Source organism: Schistocerca cancellata, chromosome 2 (genome assembly GCF_023864275.1).
Source record: "Schistocerca cancellata isolate TAMUIC-IGC-003103 chromosome 2, iqSchCanc2.1, whole genome shotgun sequence".
Lineage (NCBI taxonomy): Eukaryota > Metazoa > Arthropoda > Insecta > Orthoptera > Acrididae > Schistocerca > Schistocerca cancellata.
The window spans coordinates 759,910,066-759,926,197 of NC_064627.1; the positions used below are offsets into that span (position 1 = coordinate 759,910,066).

Genomic DNA, 16,132 nt, shown 5'->3' on the forward strand with positions numbered 1-16,132 from the left:
CGCCCCTAACGTGAATGTTGTAATTAGACGGCATTGAGTTACGAAATAAATAATTTAATCACGCCACGTCATGGGTGGCGTTATCTCTTGTTTTTAAATCTAGGCGAAGACTTTCGCAGTGTTATTGTGATTTAAGTGAAAAAAAAAGAAAAACAGGGGGGGGGGGGGGGGAACATACAATAATACGAAATGTAGTTGCTACGTTGGATAAGGTAGGTAGAAACGAGAGAATAGTTATGTTCTCGCACATGTTTGAGATCAGCTCATCCTAAATTAAATAAGTATAACGCAATATACATAACTCAGAGCAAAAATCTGACATGGCCCTGAACACAACCACATCATACTGTTGACGCAAACAAGACATCAGGCTAAGTGATGAAAAGTGAAATTGCCACATAAAATCAGTAATAAGTGAAGGCACAATGAAACTTCTAATGATGTAATTTGTATTTGTGGTCGATCAATTTCTCTAGCAAAAAAGGGTTTATGTTGATATTACTTTAAGAAGGGTATTTTTCTTTTTTTTTATAATTATTTCTCTACATTAATGTTATTCGTTTCAAAATGGGCTCCATTAAACAGCAGAAAATTAGGCCAATGCTTTTTTCCAATCTCTGAAACACTTCTGGGACAGCTTTTACCTCTCTCAGCGATGGGTTTTTAATCTTATATACGAGGGTGCTTTGTTAAGTCTGGTAAATTTCCATGAAAGAATGGAACATTTTCGTTACGACTTCATGGTTGGTAACCTTGATTATTCGAAGGATCGTATAAAAACTTATCAGTGTACAGTATACAGTTCATTCTTGACAACCGTCTGAGCTGGTCAGTCTGTCGACTGCGATAGAAAATGGAGAAAACCGTCTTTCATGCTGTTACTAGACATTTTCATTCGAAGAGTTGGGCTGATGCACAAATCTGAACAGAACTGGATGAAGTTCAAGCGGACTTTGCAATATCATTGAAGACAATTTAATTTGGATTAATGAATTTAAACGCGTTTGGAGAAGTACCGAGGACGAAGCACATTCCGGCCGTCCAACTGAGGTCACGAGAAAGAAAATCATTGACAAATAAAAATTCGGTAAATTGCTGGAATCGTACTCATCTCAACACAGCGAGTGCACGGAGAATTGGCTATGAAGAAGGTGTATGTGAGGCAGGTGGAGGTACCAAAAGTGCATCCGGCAAACATTTCAGCACAGTATCTGGCGATATTTAATCGCAATCTGCAAGACTTTTAGCGCCCATTTGTAACTGTTGATGAAACCTGGATCCATCATTACACAGCACAGTCCAAACAGTAGAAACAACAATGGACAAAGTGTGCTGAAAGTGCACCAAAGAGGGTAAAGACCATGTTGTGAGCTGTTATGGCGCTTGCCAGTTTCTTTTTTAGATTCCCAAGGAATAATTCTCGTAGATTACTTGTAAAAAGGGAGAACCATAAGTGGACCCTATCATGCCTCATTGTTGGATAGTCTGAAACTTGCGTTGGCTGAAAAAAGACCAATGTTGGCACGCAAAAAATTAAAAGTGAAGGGAAGACAGTTGAGGACCCACTACAGATAGCCAACATATTCATCACACATTACACAAATATTGCAACAAAACTAATTCAAGGAAGATGTGATTTCAGCTCCAGAGCGAAACTACCAATGAATGATAAAACCATGTTTCTATACCCTGTTACTGCATTAGAGGTTCAAAATGCCTTAAATCAGTTAAAAAATAAAATGACATGTGTCTGTGATGGGATTCCTGACAAATTAATAAAGAACAGTGCAAGATACGTAGATTCCTTACTTGCTGACATGATTAACCTGTCATTTAGCACAGGAATCTCCCCAGAAAAACTAAAGAAGTCGATTGTCAGGCCTGTTTACAAGAATGGTGATCAGTTTGATGTTATCAATTACCAGGCTATATCACTGTTATATGGATTTTCAAGAGTAATTGAAAGGGTAATGCATGAAAGACTGTCTCATTTTGTTAATAAAAATCAAATTCTAATTACTGGGCAAAACGGTTTTAGGAAAAGATAGATCAACTGACATAGCAATTTATATTTTTTTAACACTGATCATAAATTCTGTAGACAAAAATGAATTAAACTGGTGCCTGTTTTTGGACCTGTCTAAGGCTTTCGATGTCATTGACCATAATTTACTGCTCAGGAAACTATATTGCTATGGGATTCGTGGAGTGCCACATGATTGGTTCAAATCCTATCTTTCGAATAAGTATCAGAAGGTAGAGACAGGAATACAGGTAAAGCCTCTCATTGACATACCAAAGAGTCAGGTACGGTGTGCCGCAGGGCTCTGTATTGGGGCCATTGCTGTTCTTCATATTTATAAATGATTTGCCAAGCAATATATCAACAGCAGATGCAGTATTGTTTGCCGATGACACCAGTCTGTTTGTCAAAGCTACGAATGGAACTGACCTAATGGAGAGAGTCACAGTAGCCACAAAAGAAGCAAACATGTGGTTTACAAACAACAAATTAATTGTTAATGACATGACAAAAAAAACAGTTTGGATGAACTTCAGACATATAACAAACAAATAAAAATGTGTCCTAACTGTAGAATGTGGGCAATGTAAGATAGAGCAAACCCCCCATACTAAATTTTTAGGATGATGGCTAGATGAATATTTAATGTGGGAGAAAGACACAGAAATGTTAAACGAAAAATTAAGTCAGTATTGTTATGTTCTTAGAATACTAAAAAATTTCTGTAGTGTTGATGCAGTGTTATGTTCATACTTTGCACTCATACATAGCACACTAAGATATGGTATCATATTTTGGGGGAATACCAGTTTGGCCAAACACTCGTTTGTGCTTCAAAAGAAGGCAGTGAGGATAATCAGAGGTATGACACACACAGAACATGTAAAAAAGTTTTCAAGGAACTACAAATCATTTCTCTACCATGTAACTATATTTATGAAAGTATATGTTTTATGAAGGCACATCAGGAACATTCTTTGTTAAACAGTCAAGTTCATAACTACAAAACGAGAAATAGAGACGACTTTCATAGAGAAAGTCACACAAAAGCTATGTACCAAAAAAGTGTCTTTATCAGCCAAAAATCTTATTTAGTGCACTACCAAAGTAAATTAAAAGTATACCAAAATTCCACATATTCAAAAAAGAACTTAAAAATGTTAATTAGCCAGAGATTTTATAGTGTCAAGGAATACTTAAATTATCAGCATTCAATATACAATAGCTTATTTCCTTCATTATAATGACCCAAAATGCTCATTGTAAACTAAATTGTACTCGTCTGTTATTATAATTCAGTATATTATGAATGTTGTTATGCATATGGTTTCATGTTATATGTAATAATATTTAACTTATGGACATATAATTGTAAATCTTTTCATGTCCTATTTTCTATGTAAGGCAACGTATGACAAATCCTGTATCATTTTTATAATGATGAGATACAAGGATGCTAAGTAAAATGTATTTTTAAATGTAAGAGGAATCTTACCTACTACCAGTTTGAATTCCAACGACCTCTAAAAATTCTAGGGAGACGAGAAGTCAAGTAAATGTGAGTACACTGCAGCAGTAATCAGGGTACGAACTGCGCTGGTACGAAGACTCATTATTTAACTGCACATAAGTAGTAACAGCAATTAAAAAAAACTACCAATGACCTCAGCAGTTTTGTCCCTTAGGAATTCACACATTCAAAAAACCTTGAGTATCGAAGTCGCGCCCTCACTGCAAGCAATTGATATCGAACACCCAGCTGTCATGGCGGGGGTCTGGATATTGTTTTCTGCATTGAGAGGCAAATGTGGTATAACACTATTAATAGTCATTAAATCATGGTAGAAGGTAGATGGATCAATGTTTTATAGGTGAAATAATGGGAGAAGGTAGGTGGACCAATGTTTATTAATATATCCAAGTGTGTTTCTATTATTAATACATACTGATCCACCTACCTTCTCCCATGATTTAATTAAAAAACATTCATTCACTTATTTAGTGTTCATCGACAGTCAGGCGTTAGATCGCAGTGAGGGTGCGACTTTGATGCCTAAGGGTTCTTGGAAATTACTGTAGAAACAACAATTTTAAATCGAATATCATTCTGTTTACAATAGACGTATGACTTTAAAAGGTGAGTTAATTTTCTAACAAAAATACAGCTTAATGTTCGAAATCCATGTACAATCATTAGAAAATCTTATAAAAATATGTTGTTTCTTATGATATGTGTATGGGAAACCTGAGTTGCAGCCCATCACCATGAACTCATGACTTGTCGAGCAATGTCCATAAGAGTGTATATACACCAATCAGCCAGAAAATTATGACCGCTACTATCGATATAAACCCATCCAGGCGATAGCAGCATTACCTGGCAAGGAATAACTGGTAGTCAGACACACGCACTGGGCATGTAGTAACAGTGAGCATGTTGTCCGTATGTAGCATAGGGAAGATGCGCAATCTATCAGAGTTTTACCGAGGGCGGATTGTGACGGCCCGGAGGCTTGGCATGAGCATTTAGAAAACTGCACCATTTGTCAGGTTTTCGGGGAGAGCTGTGGTGAGTGTCTTCAACATGTGGCGAAACCAAGGTGAAGCCATGTCCAGACGTCGTGGGGTTGGGTGAGCATACCTCATTACACATATCTGACGTTGTAGGCTGAGCAGACTGGTAAACAGAAGACGCGGCGAACTGTGGCGGAACTAACATCAGACTTTAATCATGGGCGGAGTAAAAATGTGTCTGAACACACACAGTCCACCAAATAGTCCTAATGCTGGTCTTCCGCAGTCGATCTCCAGTGTGTGTCCCAATGTCAACACCATGACATTGACAGCAACGACTGAAATGGAGACGTGACCATCGGCACTGGACGTTGGCGCAATGGTACAGTGTTGCATGGTATGATGAATCCTGCTACCTTCTTCATCATGCCAGTGGTACTGATGATGGGAGGGAGCGAATCCGTCGTCTTCCAGGGGAACAGCTCCTTGATACCTGTACTGCAGGACAGGGACAAGTTGATAGCTGCTCCATTATGCTCTGGAGAACATTCACGTGAGTGTCCATTGGTTCAGTGGAGCTCGGCCAAGGAGTACTGCACACTGGTTGCAGACCACGTACACCCCTTCATGACGACCATATTTCTCGACGGCAGTGGCATTTTTCAACAAGATAATACGCCATGGTACAAAGCCATGGGTGTGATGGAGTGGTTCGAGAGGGACACAGTGGCGAGTTTCAGCTGATGTGCTGCCCCACCCTGTCCCCCCCCCCCCCTCCCTCCCGAAACTCGTCATATCTCAACCCGATCGAACACATCTGTGATGTGATTTCCCTGGAATTTACGGGAGTCAGGTGACACGTATGCAGATTTGGTGCCAGCTCGCTCCAGTGACCTGCCAAGACCTCATTACTTCCATGCCATGATGCGTCCCCTCTGTTATCTGTGCCAAAGGAGGACATACCAGCTATTAGGTAGGTGGTTATAATGTTCTGGCCGATCAGTGCATACCGAGCAAGACAGCGCACTGGACTCACACTCGAGAGAATGACGGTTCAAATCCTTGACTGGTCATACAGACTGAGGTTTTCCGCGATTTCCCTAAATCGGTCCAGGCAAATGCCTGGATGGCTCCTGTGAAAGGGCATGGGCGATTTCCTACTCCATCCGTTCCTATTCCGAGCCTGTACTCCGTCTTTAATTACCGCATTGTCGAAAGGACATTAAACTCTACTCTCCCTTCCTTCTTTATTACGAGAAAATACAAAGATCAGTTGCCACATAAACTTATGAGGAGAATGTATAATTTGTCGTACTGTGATTGCCAGTAATTACATGTTTACAAAATTAATACTCCTTTAGCACAAACTGCCTCAGCTAAACCTTTATAAACAGTTTGGGTGACTAGTTTGCAAAATCAAATTATCCGGAATATAACTGCAATATCGAAGCTCTCCGTACTCATTAAATATAAGTGCCCGCGAGAATTTATTGTGGCCCACAGAAAGGGGCAAGCAATTTGACGCTGGTGTTTGGGTGCCACGGATTCGAAGAGCTCTAATCTTCTGTTGATGGCTTAGCTTCTGACTGCTGTCGTTGTTCCGTCCTCTTATTGCATTTCACAGTTTTTTTAATATTTTGCTGACTGGCGACGGATACATTCTCACTACTGACTAGACATCTCGTCTCCAACGGTTGATAAGCAACGGCATGGGACACTGTGAAGACATTGCTGAGAACTGCATCAATTCGGGATACGTTGTTTACTCTGAGAAAGTACGCCGAAGTTAATCACTACACAATTAAGGAAGCTATCCAGTAGAGGGTTGTAACTAGACTGGAATGCCCGTGGAAATGCTCCCAAGGATAAGATGCTTCTGGAATTTAAAAGAAAGGAGAAATGGAAAAAAATTGAAATGTGAAAGAAAATCGGAAAATTTGGTAAAATCGATCAGTCAAGAGTAGTTTTCATTATGTTAAAATAATGAAAGGTTGTTTAGAAAATCATCTTGACGTTAAGATATGCCTATCATTTATCTCTTATGTCTATGTCAAAGATCAATCTCCATTAGCACACGAAAGTCCGAAAGTGAATATATACAATGAAAGCGACTAGATGTAAGCAGTGTTTCGGCCAAGGCTATGACAGAGCATCTGCAAAAAAGAATCAAATGGCAATTTCAATTTAGCCCTGAAAGACACTGTAAAAGCTAAGAGGCTAATGATAAGCCATCTACACACTTAAAGAGTCATCCTTGGCATTCGTAAGACTCCGACAATAATATGTAAGAATAAAAAATGTAACGAATGGAGTGTCGCAATAGATATTAAAAATATTATCTTACCTTTTTCAGATTCAGTATAAACCAGCAGAAAGAGTTAATACAGTATATAAGATCTTGCACTCTTAGACTATGGATGTTACGGCTGCATACGACTGCTTAGAAATGGTGCTGTCAGAAGCAAAGATAGAAGATCAGGGCTTAACGTCCGTCGATGACGAAGTCAATAGTGGCGGAACACAAACTCGTGTAAGGGTAGGATGGTTAAGGAAATTGGTCTATCCTTTTCAAAGGACTTGGATGGAAATCACAGAAAACCTTAACGTGGACTGACATATGCCACTTCAGTGTCTTACCAGTGTGGCATATCGCTCTGTTGCTCTCAGGCAAACGAAAAACTACTTGACAATAGTTTTAACATTGTTAAAAGATGTGCCACTGAGCGAAAATCGCCTAATAAAAGATTTAAAGCAGTAAAGACCAGCTTTGCGGGGACGACAGGCTGTAGCTGGGCTTAAAGTAACATATTTCTATCCTGTGGTTGACAACATTTATTTGCAACCTAATACCTGAAATAAAGTATATTATCAACGCAAATGTAGCAATATAACTTTTTTCATATAACGATGACGTTAAAAGTGAAGCACTTAAGTTTTTCAATGACATTTTTTCTCGTGACGTTTCTGTTGCAGCACAGCCGACAGTGGTAAGTTCATTTAAAATCGTCGTGATGTATAGAACCCATGGCTGTTGCAAAAGTTTAAACAAATATGTTTAAAATCTCCAGAATGAGATTTTCACTCTGCAGCGGAGTGTGCGCTGATATGAAACTTCCTGGCAAATTAAAACTGTGTGCCGGACCAAGACTGGAACTCGGGACCTTTGCTTTTCGTGGGCAAGTGCTCTACAAGGTACTGGCAGCATTGAAGCTGTGAGGATGGGTCGTGAGTCGTGCTTGGGGTTCTCAGGTGGTAGAACACTTGCCCGTGAAAGGCAAAGGTCCCGAGCTGGAGTTTCTGTCTGGCACACAGTTTTAATCTGTCAGGAAGTTTCATGATTAAAAACTGTTTTTACGTTCTGCAATGAGTCAGAAATGGTTATCCTGTTTGGAAGTACCATCAATAGGAGAAAGTTGCTGCGAATGGTAACACGCTTGCTTAACCTGTAAGAGCGACTAAAAGAAATCTTAATTGGCAGAACCTGAAGCGACACATGATGCCTCTATCAAGAACGTGCGTGAGAAACTGCAACACTCTTCTTTTAGAGTAAAAACCACGAATTATGTTCAGTCCCCTATTTGTCTGCCCCGTAGACATCATGAAGATAAAATTATGAAAATAACATCTCGCACAGAGCCGCAGGATTCATTTTCCCACGCTCCGTCCGCGAATGGAAATGGAATGATTCAACAAAAAGTACCCTCTGCCACGGCGTTTACAGTGTTTCACGGATTTTAGACGAAGGTTTAAGTGTTTAAGTTATGTGGAGAATGGAAGAGCACGAAGTGTATTATCTCAAAATAGTGGATCATTTTGCACATAAAAGAACAAGAAAAAACTCATTTAAGTAAATCAAGAATTTAGGTCACCACGACAATTCGTTTCATTAGCTGTTTTCATTATTACGTGGATAGTGGGTATTCAGACATTTACTTATCAAAAATTATTTGGTCATTCTTGTTTTGTCTTGCAGTACAGTATTAGAAATTATTTCACTTTTTAAGACATTATTTACTTTTTTAAGCTTTTATACTGAATGTAGAATGATTGTGTTACAAGTTAAATAAAGATTCCCATAAGAAACATTTTGGGATTGTATCTAATTAAAATGTATCTTTGGTAATGCGCAATATTTCTTATGTGCAAGGATACAGAGAGGAATTCATCTAGAGATCAATCGCTGAATGTGGTGAGGATTTTACGTTGTCCAGTCACATTACTGTGACCACCTGTCAAAAGCCAGCGGACCGCTGCGACACCTACAGGAAGAAAGTCAGTGAGGTTCTGGAATGTAACAACACACATGCGGAGTAATGCCGACTCGTGTGCTGTGTCCAGCTGAGCTAGGTTTCTCGGTTGAGGATCCTTGGTGCGAAAAGCCTGATCGAGATGGTGTCAAAGATTCTTGATAAGTTTTAAAGTCAGAGAGTTTGGTGGCCAGGACTGTACGGTAAACTCTGGTGCTCTTCAAACCACACAAGTACACTGCGAACTATGTGACACGTTGCACTGTCCAGCTGGTAGATGCCTTCCTGCTGAGGAAAAACAAACTTCATCTATGGGCGGACATGCTCCCCCAAGAACAGATGCATACTCGTGTTAATCGACTGTACCTTCCAGAATAATGAGATCACTAGGGAATGCCACGAAAACATAACGCTCCGTCCTCTGGTATGCACATTTCCAATGATTGTTGCAGGATGTTTGCTTTCAGATGTTAGACGCCGTACATGCCAACGGTCACCACTCCGATGGAGCCTAAAACGCGATTCATCTGGGAAGACCACCTGCCGCCACTCGCAGGACGTCCAAAATTGGTATTAGCTTGCAAATTCCAGCCTTCGTCGCTGATAAACAGCATGAGTGCACGAACCAGGCGCCAGCTGTGGGGGCCCATTAGCAGTAACATTCTCTGAACTGTCGTTGAGCAGGCACTGCTGGTAACCCCTTGGTTCATCTGGACAATCAGTTGCTTAACGGTTGCACGTCTATTCACCCGTACACACTCTGCAGCCATCGTTCATCCCCATCATCTACGGTAATGGTGCACCATAGTTACCTCGGCACCCCTTTTGGCTGATCATGGCAGTACACGAGCGGCTTACAGTCTTAGCCATTTCTGAAATGCTTCCACCCTTGGCCCAAAAGCCAATGATCATGTCCTTCTGAATCTCGGATAAATCGTTCTGTTTCTGCATTACGACAAGACTGCACTGTTTTCCACGTCCTCCTTTCTGTTGTCAGTGCTGCCACCTGCCATCTGCGTGAATGGTTGTGACTCATTGACATCGAACATAGGGGGTGGTCACATTGACTGGATCATGTATTTGGCTTCACTGACGTATTTAACATAAAATAGACAGTTTTTTTAAAAGTTTTCTATGTTATTTCATTTTTCTACTCAAGTGCGAGGAGAGAGACTGTGATAATAGTGTAATGGAGTGTGTGTGTGTGTGTGTGTGTGTGTGTGTGTGTGTGAGAGAGAGAGAGAGAGGTAGAGAGAGAGTGAATGAGAGCGAGCGAGAGAGAGAGAGAGAGAGAGAGAGAGAGGGCGGGTGAGGGGAATGAAGTAGAGTAAGGGCAGGCATGTAAGGGGGGGGGGGTTCTCCCCATTACAGTACTTATTCCCTTGCTTTCATAATTAGGTGCATCTACGAGTACCTTAGTCGCGTTCTTCCTTTAGATCTCATTCCACTGACATATCTCTCTGTTGCTGTGTTCAGAAGCCCTTCATGCTTCACTAGATCGTCAGGAAGTTATACTCTTCTTTGGATCACAGACATTCTTCGTTTGTAGCCATGTCAGTTCTCCTTACTCTGAGCTTGCGACTGTAACACATCTCGAAAGAATTTACTTCCGTCTCTCCTCAGTCCGCAGAGTTTCACAGCCATAACATGCAACACTCTAACATAGGCTTTGAAAAACTTTTCTCTGATTTCAAGGCAGGTGGCTTAAGATTTTCTTCTTGTTGAAGGCAGTTTTTGCTTAAGCATGTCTGCTTCTAACGTTTGCTCCGTCCATCGCTACAACTTTCACTTACTCAGGTAGCTCATTGCCACGTAAACTCAAACTTTTGACATCTCTTATTTCTATACCTACACCCACGCTCTGATAACCACTGTGGAATGCATGGCACAGGGTATTTCCCATTGTACGAGTAATTACTCGAAATCTTCTTCTGTTCGACTCATGTGTGGAGCAGGGGAGGAATGATTGCTTAAGCGCCTGTGATGCAATGTACTTAGTCAAATACTGTCCTCGCGATCCCTTAGGGAGCAATACAAAGGTGTCTGTAGTATATTCCTAGATTCATAATTTAAAGCTGTTTTTTGAAACTTTGGAACTATTGTTTCGAGGGATAAGTTGCGTCTACCTCGAAGCGTTCGCCAGTTCCATTTTTCTGCGTCTCCGTGATGCTATTCCATGCATCAAGCAAACCTACGAACATTTGTGTTGCCCCTCTTTATTTACATTTAGTATCCTCTGCCTTATTTGGTACACATCCCACAACAGGTGAGCAATATTCTAGGGTGAAAACTGACGTAATGCTGAAGGAGAACCAAATCAGTGCAGTTTTCGTGATCTGTATGGGTAATTCTATGAGGGCGAACCCAACTTAATGATTTCAGTACCTTAATACCCTCTTTATATTGCCTTATAGACAAAAGGAGAGTTCTAAATCGTATTACTTTGAGCATACAGTTCAAAATTAACAAAAAGGTAGTCAGATTTCATATTTGGATTTACTGCTACTTCAGAAAAACTGCCAAATTTAGAATACAACGTTTACAGATGCTCATTTACACAGACCTGCGTCTGCGATTAACAGTATTTTGAGTGATATTTCCTATTCCGTATTTCGTACGCGGCAGTCACTTTTTCGTTCTGGTTAATTAATTCACGGATAACAGCAAGTCATCCCAGCCTCTTGCAGAAGAGATTCTGTGAAGTTCAGAAGGTAGGACATGAGGCACTAGCGAAAGTAAATCTTTTCTTGGGTAATTCAATTCGTAGAGCACTTGTCCACGAAAGGCAAAGGTCCTGACTTCGAGTCTCGGTCCGGAACACAGTTTGAATTTGCCAGGAAGTTTCATATCAGCGCACACTCCGCTGCAGAGTGAAAATTTCGTTCTGGAAACATCCTGCAGGTTGTGGCTAAGCCATGTATTTACAATATCCTTTCTTCCAGGAGTGCTAGTCCCGCAAGTTTTTTAAGAGAGCTTCTTGAAGTTTGGAGGGTTGAAGACGATGTATTGGCGGAAGTAAATCTGTGAGGACGGGTCGTGAGCCGTGCTTGGGTAGCTCCATTGGTAGACCACTTGCCTGTGAAGAGCAAAGGTCTCGATTTCGAGTGTCGGTCCAGCACACCGTTTTAATCTACCACGTAGTTTCAATTGCATTGCAATTCTCCAAACATTCTATTGCATATAAATTCCCCCGTCTGCCTTCACTGCGCAAACGTCAGAAACCGGCACTAGGGCAATGGAAGTGAAGAATTTTCATTACCAGGGCTCTGGTGGCCAAAGTGAGAAGAGGTGGAGGCGTTAAGTTGCCGATTACAAAGCTTGACGCCAAAGTCCTGAGTTCAGTAACAAACATGTCTCCAGTAGTTCATGAAGCTGTATATCCAAACTGCTGTTAGTGACATATTTGCAGCATGGGGACTTTAAGTTTGATGGTCCATCTGATGCTGCTCGAAAAGAGAATTCTTCTCCGTTCTCATCAGAAACAGAAATACATCACTATACTAATCGCACATTTGTCATTATCACCCACTCTCACCAGTCACCATCGAAGTGCAACTCGAAAATTTAGCCAACAAAATGTTCTAATGAATGCGATGAAAGAGAAAGTTTCTAGTTCAGCAACTGAATATGTCCTCTATCCCTTGCACTCTCTCATCCAAATAACTTGACTTCTACTTGTCATGTGCATTGCTTCCATTAATACAAGATTACATGTTATTCCTACTGGCAGCAATTTTAACTTCATTATTTTCTATTATGATTAAGTAATCAGTATAATAAAATGATATGAAACACTTGCAGATCTCTTTGGTGGACAGATGGGACTCGCGATAACGCAAGCCATGAGCCTTACTGGCATGCTCCAATATGGTATACGGCAGTCCGCAGAAGTGGCCAACCAGATGATGTCTGTGGAGCGTGTCATGGAATATCTTGGCTTGGAAGAAGAACCGCTGCTTGAGGCGCCTCCAGGTGCGTTCTACTGTTTTATGTATTACTGTACTATAGAGTGAATCCGAATTCTATCGACAAAGTTTCGGAGGTCGGTTGAAGATATTTTATGAGTATCAGATCAAAACACATTCATTATAAATTTGCAAACTGAACTGGAACCCACATCTGAAGAGAACTGTTCTGCTTAAATCTGTAGGCAATTCTTGTTGAAGCGCCCATTGCAAACGTTCCTATTGGGACAAGCTATGAGTAATACACACATCATAACTTGAGCACATACTACCTCGTTTGACATTCTGTGGACAGATTGTATCATTCCAGATTGCTGCAATGATTGCTGGCCTGTTACAAACAGGGCACGTCCACTTACAGCAAATTTAAACATCGATAGCTTCATAGACTTTCGCTGTCCTTGGCTAAACTCTCAAACAGCAAACACCTTGTTATAAATTGTCTGTCAGAGATTGACACACCTAGAATGTACCAACAACCCTCCAACGCAGTTCACCTGAAGTGTCGGCTGACACGGGTGTGTTCTCTTATTCTCACAGCAACAATTACTTACTTACTTACTTACTTTACGCGATCAGGCCAATTGTCCGAGCGCTGCTTTGAGAGATTGCCTCCACTTCAGCCTGTCTTCAGCTTCTTTCTGCCAACCTTCCAGCAGTCCCACTCTCTGAAGGTCTTTAGATACGCAGTCACTCCATCGCGTTCTTTCTCTTCCTACGGGCCTTCTGCCAATTGGCTTGGTACTGAGTGCACTTTTCGGCCATCGGTTGTCCTGCATTCGAGTAACATGCCCCACCCACTGGAGTTGTCGTGTCTTCATTATAGTCACAATGTTCGGCTCTTTGTAAATATCATACAACTCTGTATTGTGACGAACCTCCATGTTTCACTCTCATTATCGTAAACTGGTCCAAAAATCTTCCGAAGGACTTCCTTTCAAATACCATCACCCTGTTCGGATCTTATTTGGTTGTACTCCAGGTAGCACATCCATATACTACTACTCACAGCAGCAATTGCCCTCCTAATTCCAGAAACAATACTTGTATGTTAGGTATGTGTGACACAACCAGGTTGCATCGTCCCGATTTGTATATGGTAGTTTGTGAACCAGTACTGTCAATTGCTTTATGTTTTTTATTAATTTTTATGATTTTTTAATGGTTCATGGAAACCAGTATATTACAAGCTACAATTTTCGATATGTGCTGTGCTGTAATTAAAAAAAATAAACAAAAATATGTATCCTAATAAAAGTAAATTGATTTGCAAACAATAGACAAGGTGACCCCATGTTGGGTGTCAAAATGTAATGAATTCAAAACTGATACAGGGAATGATATGCAAATGGCCCTACACCGGGTGCCAAAATTCTATAAATTTAAATTGCTTTGGCGAAGTGAAAATCATGTTATACCAGGCTGGGCACCAAAGCGCAGTAAATCCAAAAACCGGTTCATGGAAATGAGATGCCAGTGAAAACAAATTGGTTCATGGATTAATACATGGAAACACTAATCCTTATTATCAGATCAACAATACAAATATAATCTGAGGATTTACTTGATTGGGTGTAGATATAACTCAGCGACTGTGCAACTAGGGGAGGTGAGCCATGTTATCTCACTATTTGACAGAATCAGTTTTACATGCAGGTATACATGGCATATTCGAGGAGAGCTCGACATGTCAATCGTCCCTCGTCATATATGTGGCTGCGGGTTGACATCCTGCAGCTTACATCTTCCATATTCTGCGGATTTGAGGAGATGCCCTGGGCAGTTTAACTCATACCTTCTTCCACACAGGTTGACTTCAGAGGGTCCCACAGTGTTATTGTCCCAGTGCCTGGCATCTGTTGTCTATGGTGATACCTCACAGAGGCTGTCTCAACTTAAATATTTGAAAACTGAAGTCAGACAAGGAAGCGCAGACGGATGTGTAAAAATTTGAACATCAGATGGCAAGGAAGCTCCGTTTGGCATGGAATGGGAAATGGTTATGCCACAAAGTGACCGGAGAACTGAAATGAATGTGGTGATCTGATTCAGAGTCTGAAATCTGAGTCTGCAATAGGATGACATGCCTTTGGAAGGCATACTCATTGTCTCTCTGTTTCTATCTAGTTCCTCTCTGGCAGACTGCTGACTCATCACTGTAACTGACTGATCTGTCTCTTCCTGCTTAGCAACATTGTTAGTTGTCATCACTCTGACCTCAAGGCAATGGATTTTTTGTCATTTTGTCTTTGCGATTGCTGGGATCAATTCGCCGTCAAACCCAACAAGCTATTAACACTGCATTACCACACCTCCCTGTCTTTGCACAGTGTGAAAATTTCTGATCTTGCGATGGGAGGCATGTAAATGGGGAACTCCCGAGTCACTCTCAGGTGTCTCTCGTTGTGGCACTTCACAGTACTGGCAGCTGAGTCCCTGCCGGATTGTTTCCAAGTATTTGTTTGCATTATTGAGCTGTAAAGACAGCACAACCCAACAACAAACCTGCTTGTTTGTAACGGGAATGCCTGTGATTGGCTCAAGTCTCCCCACGTATTTATGAGTTGGTAGCGTCCCTCTTGCTGTCCACCAGATATTAAACAGGACAACCATGTCAGAGCGAAGCAAACACTTCAGTTAAACCCCACCTGTCTGGATTTTGGGAAAGTCCCATATACAGGTTGCGGCTCAAGTGTACCCTCTTTGCCTGAATGTCTGGTTCTGGTGTCGAAATATTAGGATACATATATTCAATACATTTTTGCTTTCCTTTATCATCTGCAACAGACAGATTAGGTACTAAATTTATGGCTCTAAATCAAGTTTCTTACATTTTCTGTTACATGTTCACCCACCCAGGTCATCTTGAGAATTATATTAAGATTGTCAGTGATTTGGGGCAACAATGAGGAAATGCTTTGCTTACAACTGACATGTAATAAAGTGGTCACACGCCGAGTCCCTAGCATAACTGACAGTATTTCGCTAGTATAATCCCATCCTCCTGTCATACTCCTAAGAACATCCCAAGAAGATATATAAAACATTCTCGGACTTCTTGCCGTGTCAATTCATCGTGAAACCTCGATCTTTCAATGATTACCTCCTTCATCTTTGTCATGAGAAATTGATTGTCTAAACTGATTCCGACTCCTTTATTGTTATTTTATCCCCTCTTATCCCATATAGGCAGAAGGTGAGTTGTTGATGGTACATCCAAACCACTCTTCAGCCAGTTGGCAAGAAAATATAAATAAGATGAAAGAATAATAAATAGATGGAACTTTTTGAAACATGACTTACTTCACGCTTACTTAAGAACAGTGGTAATACAGGTAAAAATCAGAAACACAGGAAGGTTATATTTAAAAACATTTTGTAAA

The 16,132-nt window shown here is 40.8% G+C and overlaps 1 protein-coding gene across 3 annotated transcripts in view; it reads left to right on the plus strand.

Moving 5' to 3' along the window:
- LOC126162587 (ATP-binding cassette sub-family C member 4-like) overlaps window positions 1–16,132 on the plus strand; it is a 318,245-nt gene that overhangs the window by 272,996 nt on the left and 29,117 nt on the right. For all 3 annotated transcript variants that reach the window (XM_049919187.1, XM_049919189.1, XM_049919188.1), the window contains exon 20: window positions 12,586–12,756. In XM_049919187.1, the coding sequence (XP_049775144.1) occupies window positions 12,586–12,756 (171 nt within the window). The remainder of the gene's footprint in view (window positions 1–12,585; window positions 12,757–16,132) is intronic.